Raw genomic sequence first — 6,000 nt, forward strand, 5'->3', positions numbered from 1 at the left:
CAGTTCACATCAAAATTTTTGGTCACATTTTATTTCAAGGTCCAATTCCCATTATTAACTAACTATTAACTATGACTTTTGCCTCATTTTGCTGCTTATTAATAGCAAGACAGTTGTTAAGTTTAAGTATGGGTAAGGGATCTAAAATGTGTTAGTAGTGAGAATTGGTCCTTAAAATAAAGTGTTACCAAATTTTAGAAGTTTAGTAAAAATGTAATTTAAGATACTAAAATTCAGTTTAAGTTTACAAATATGAAAAAATAAAGTGTTGTCAGGAAGTGCTTAACTAAGCCACTGTTTACATGAAACAGAGCCATGGTTTTGCTCAAACTTCTGTTTAGTAAATATATATACAATTTACAATAACAAAATCATGACCTTTGTCATACTTGCTAAACAAGCTCAAGACACTCCGGTCTCTTGGTGAGTCTCAATTGCCCATTCCAGAGGTTATCTGAGCCCCTCTCCCTTTAAAGCCCCTGCTCTGTTTATGTAGCCTGAATGTGTGAATGCATATGCATCTTACAACATTTATATGATATAATCAGTCTCACCCAAGTCAGTTGCCAAGTCCAGAGGTAGCCTTTACGAAGTAAGGAGTGTTGAATGCAGTGCTAACTGAATACGCTTTCAGCTTTGATGCCTTGAGGCCAGGGCAGCAGATGGTCAACATGTTTCACTCATCCAGAAGCTTATACACAGCTCCTTTCCAGCACTTAATAGGCACTGGGTAATCTGATACTTTGGCATGACTCTTCTACTGTCTTCTACAGTCTATGGGTCCCGTCAGGTTTCATGGTTCTGGTGGTGGGAGCACCTGAGGATGTGATTGTACGTAAGGTAAGCATTGTGGGGTGTACATGGGTGGGATGTGAACAGAGGCAAAGGATATGGCACAGGGTGTGGGCAAAACAGCACTGGGAAGTGTCTGCTGTGGCAGTAGGACCTCAACATACTGGCAAGTTTCTGGGTCAAACAGCATCTTGCGCTGTGGCAGCTGAGGCATGCCCACATAGAAATAGCAGCCAGTTTCCGGGTCTAGCAACAGTTGGCGGGGGTTTTGTCCTGCTGCTACACTTCCTCCTGTTTCTCGATACAGCATACCTGTACCCCCAAGCCTGGCCTCTGCATTCATGGGAGCAACAAAGATTGTATTGTGTTGGCTTTCTGGAGAAGACATTTTCAGCCCTGCTTCCCCGTTCTGAGATTGACTGGTTGAGCCATCTGTTGGATGGACTAGCATTTTTCCATCCTCATAGAGGGATCTCAGTAGGGGGGTATGACTGTTTGATGCAGAAGGCTGGTTGTAAAGAGATGTTTGAAACAAGACAGGCCCTTGAACATAGCCATGAACGGCTCCAATATGAGGAGAGATTGTCTGGTAACCCAGCGGATTGGGTTTGTAATAATATGAGGGAACCATGGGTGTTGAAGCAACCGTTAGGATGCAAGCAGACAGAGGTCCCACTGAACTCTGTGACCTGGGAGGAAGGCATGGGGTTTGGAGGCCATCACTAATTATCTTGCCATGGTCCTGTTGCTCAGAACTTGCTGTGGGTGGACAATATTGCAGTGCTACTGGGAAAAGTATATCTTTGTCAGAGCTGATGGTCATCTCATGCTCTGCCTTGTTCAAGTCTTCTTTTGTAGGCTTTTCAGTAGAGGCCTCCTTTTTAGCTTGCTGTGCCAGGTCTGTCCTGTTAGTTGGTTTCAAGTTTGTATCACTGACTGGAACATCAGGTTTACCCATGCCAACTTGGCTATCCTGTGTCTCTGAGGGCTTTGACAAGGCACAACTGTTTGCATTGGTTACACTAATTGGGCTGACCTTTGTAAATCCAACAGTATGACTTTTGCCATTTGATTCCACAGGAGGCATTACCTTAGTCAAGCATCCTCTTGGTGCAGAGTGATCTCTCCTTCTGTCCAGTGAAAGAGGTGGAGTGACTTTCTGTACCAGGGTTTTTTTATCTTGTCTGTATCCTTTTCCCTTTCCTTCACCCATGTTGTTACTTAGATTGTGCATTGATGGCTGAAACAAAGGAGCACTCCCATCTATTCCATGGGCTGATTCCCCTGTGCCCTTGAAGGACATGTTGTATGTGTTTTTCACTAGGGTTCTCATGTCTCTTACTACATGCACAGGGGCCATGGCTTTCAATTTGCCTTGGCTTTGCATACCTAGGATTGCAGACTGTCCTGGTGACTTGACTTCCTCTCTGCCACTCTCTTGCTCCTTTCCAACATTGCTCTCATCAGCTTGAGGCATTATATTATCTACTACTTTTGCTTCCAAATCAGAGATTAGGCATGCAATATTAGTAGAACTGAGTGTACTTTCCATAATGCCAGCCTGTTGCTCCTGCTTTTCCAGCACATTGGTTAGGGTCATATTGTGTTGTTTATGGATTCCTTGCCCTGTATGGCATTCTTCAGGTGCGGTTTTCATAGAAGCCTGTGTGCTGATGGCTACATTTGTTGCTGCACTCGAATTCCATGCTCTGCTCTTTGCTGAGTCACAGGATAGCTTCACACCAGGGCTCAGGTTAGGCAGCCACAACATGTCCTCTCTTGGACTCAACTTCTCTGCTTTCTCATTCTCTGAAGGGTCGGTTATTTCAGTGCCACTGCCTTGAACTTCAGACCTGCCAATTGCACTTAAAAGAGGATTGAAGCCATGTTTGCTCAGCAGCTTGAGCTGCATTTTAGAGTTAACACTGCAATGCTTTTGAACAGGGCTGCACTCTCCCTGGGCCTCCCTCTTAAGAGTAGCACTTTGAGTTAGTTTAGTAGTTTCAGCAAATACGTCCTTGCCAGACAAATAGATGCATTCATCAGTGGTAGTAGTCCTGTTGTTCACTTTGACAGAAGCAAAAGCTTTATCAGAAACATCCAAGGTGCGAAGATTCTGTTCATGTTGCATTTTTTTTGATAGGACATTTGTTATGATGCAGGAAGCCATCTGGGTTTTGCTGGAGGTTTCATCCAGGGAAAATGACTTCTGAAGCCTTTGTTTTCGGTCAGCCTGTACTGACCTTTGATCAGCCACATGGGACTCCTGGTTAAAAGCTGCAGGGGTGCTATGTTGACGCTGAAATATGTCCCGGGCACGCACAGGTGTGTTTGCAACCTGAAGACTTTGATTGTTGCTCTCTCTGGCATGTGCCTCTGTTGTGTCCCGTCTCTTCAGTTGGATTTGTCTTTTGGGCACAGTCTTTAAGCCTCGGTTTACTTCATCTGTGGTTTCCAATGCCACATCAACACACTCAAAGCTACTGGATTCTGAGCAAGCAGATGTGTTTTGAGTGTTTGAATACATCTGCATTTTAAAAGAGAGAACATCATCTGTCCAATTGTTGTGGTTTTCATCAGCAGAGGGCTGACTTGAGGGCCTACAGCTGAAAACATGCATGTAGTCAGTTTCAGAACAGGAAGCTCTTACCTGGGCCAGGTTAACAAGGCCCCCCACCTTACTGCTGGCCTCAGCAAGCTTTGTTCCCATGCTGGTTGATCCTCTGCTATTGCCTGTAGTGTGGCAGGGTTGCCAAGTGCTGCTACACAACGTGCAGTAGAGTGGTCTGGACTGCCAGACGCCTTGCCGGCTCTGCTTTTCCAAAGTCCGAGTATCAGCGAGTCTCTGTAGCTGGTGTTGGTGCCTGGTTGCGGGGATACGCTCGGAATAACAGTGCGGTGGGATTCTTGACTCCTGCTTGCTGGCTGTGAGTGTTGAGATGCAGTTTGCAGACGCTTTTCTATTTCTAGACCTGACTGACAGCTCAACCTGCTCCATTCTGCAACTCACCCCGCTACCCTGGCCCTCCCCCTCCCCCTCCTTTTTCATATGACCCAGAATTTGCCCACCTCTCTCAAGCCTGCATTCTGCTCTGGGTGCACTCAAACATTCCTTGGGTCTTTGCTTTTGTGTCACGTGGTCCTCTTTTGGCTCTGTGCTACCATGCTCCTGTTCCCTACCCTTGCTGTATTGATTTCTCCTAGGTGTTATCAAAATAGTGTTTGAAGTGAATATGGGTTCTGGGGAGCTGTGCTCCTCAGCGGTTCTAATGTTAGTATGAAATACAGTCCCGCTGCCTCCAAAATAATCCCTCGGTTTAACCGACAAATCTTTTTCTGATAAATTAAGCTTGTTAGAATTATCCGGCTTTTGCACAGGGTTTCTAAAGGCTGCCTTAACAGACTGCAAATCCACATTTGCTGCTGTTGTACCTGACAGCAGATGTTTTGACTCAGATTCTAACACACTCTCAGATGATGAAGATTCATCCTGTTCACATTGGGACACATCAGGGAGCACTTCTGTACCCTTCTCTTCTTGTGTTTTGTAGTCTTGTGATAGTGTGGTGTCTGTGATCAATGATCTTGAAGTGATGCCTTCCGTAGTAGTAGCACAACCTAAGAACTCAAATGTGCCACCTTCAGCAGGACGGTCTGTAGAGGGAGTGTGTGTTCTGTCCCCTAAAGCTTCACTGTACTCACTCAGAGAACAAAGAGCAGTGTAGTATGAACTTGCTGAGTCATCCGTGATATCATCAGTCTGCTCTAGCTCACTTTCCCCTTCATCTCTTTGTTGGAGAGGCAGACTGTTTTTTTCTTTGATAGATGCAGATGATTTAGACATTTCTCTTTAAAATGCCACTTCAAAAATTTCCTTCTGTGGTGTCTGAAAATTTCAGATGCAGTACTGGACGTTTTACACACTAGTGTGGGGTGGGTGTGCAGGTCAGACCTATATTGGAAGAATGGAAGTACAGAAATGTTTATGGTTCAGAAAATTAGATGTTACATCAAGCCCAGTGATGTCCAGTTTGACTGCTTTTTCTGAATTATTGTCTAAGAAAAATAAAACGAATAAAGGGTTGTATTTTTAGATGATTAAAATTACAAAGCAAAGCCATATGCATGCACACTGTAAATCTAAAAATAATTTGTGTATTACAAAAAAATTTTAAACACTTAATTGGTAGCAGCATCATGTTAAAAAATACTGATTGGAGTCTCATGCATTTGATTTGGGATGAAACGGGCTCATTTTTTCCATTGTGTTTGACTTAACAGTGTTTGTCAAAGGAAATACTATGCTTTCTAGATAGCCAGCTGCAGATCTTGTGCTTGACGCCATCTCACCCCCAATGTAAAAACTTCTCTCACCTGATCCAAGCCACCCGAAGTCTTCTCCTTTTTGTTGAAACTCCTCTGAGGTGTTAAATCTGAGTAAGAAATCAAGGAAAAATGTCAAAGAATTGTGTCAACAAGTCAACAGACAAGATAGCTATAAAAAGAAACGAGGGCAAGTGCCTTCTTTAAAAGTACACTAAGCTAGGGACTGCAGAGGAGATGAATCAGACCTTATTTTTTTGGCTGCTGAGGTCTGGATCAGGATATGTGGTCCAGGCCCAGTAGTAGCTAAGGTAGTGGTGTGGCAGTCAGCTTTGACAGCAGGTGCTGGTCTGGCTGTGCTGTGCTGGAGCGTTGAATCTGACTAACATAGCCAGTGCAGTCACAGGGCCAGCTAAATATAGTTCCCCAGGCCCCATAACACTATCATCAGGGAGATAGGGCTGAAGTCTTCTGGGTACGCTGTGGTAAGTATTGGGCCTTTAAACGGCCACTGCAAATAGAATGGTCACACTGGTTATGAGGGTATCATTTGATGGTGTAAATTGGTCCTTTTTTAAAGTAGGCATTAAAGGTATCACTATATCTAAATTAATTGTACATTGATCTGAACTTTGTTTGTGTGAAGTTAATTTTGATGTGAAATGTAGTTCTATCAAATAGTTAATTGGCGACTTAACTATGAGAGGAAGCACTGTTGTTCGAAAGCACACAGTTGTTCGAGAGCAGATGTGCACTTCCTCTCAAGTGTTTGTTGTGCGTTGCCAGCCAACTCTGGGAGTTTCACTGAATTGGCCATGATATGGCCATGCAGGCCATGACAGCTATGGCATTTGACTCACTTGGTCTTGGCTGTGCCTGATGGTT

General features: G+C 44.1%; 1 protein-coding gene across 1 annotated transcript; it reads right to left on the reverse strand.

Annotated features, from left to right (window-relative positions):
- Positions 1 to 742: 742 nt before the first annotated feature.
- On the reverse strand, positions 743 to 4,636 carry LOC107715308 (uncharacterized). Its single transcript, XM_016521386.1, has one exon. It carries the CDS (start codon positions 4,634 to 4,636, stop codon positions 794 to 796), a length of 3,843 nt encoding a protein of 1,280 aa, XP_016376872.1. The 3' UTR covers positions 743 to 793.
- Positions 4,637 to 6,000: the final 1,364 nt, after the last annotated feature.

Source organism: Sinocyclocheilus rhinocerous, unplaced genomic scaffold (genome assembly GCF_001515625.1).
Source record: "Sinocyclocheilus rhinocerous isolate Xijiao unplaced genomic scaffold, SAMN03320098_v1.1 scaffold299, whole genome shotgun sequence".
Classification (NCBI taxonomy): Eukaryota; Metazoa; Chordata; class Actinopteri; order Cypriniformes; family Cyprinidae; genus Sinocyclocheilus; species Sinocyclocheilus rhinocerous.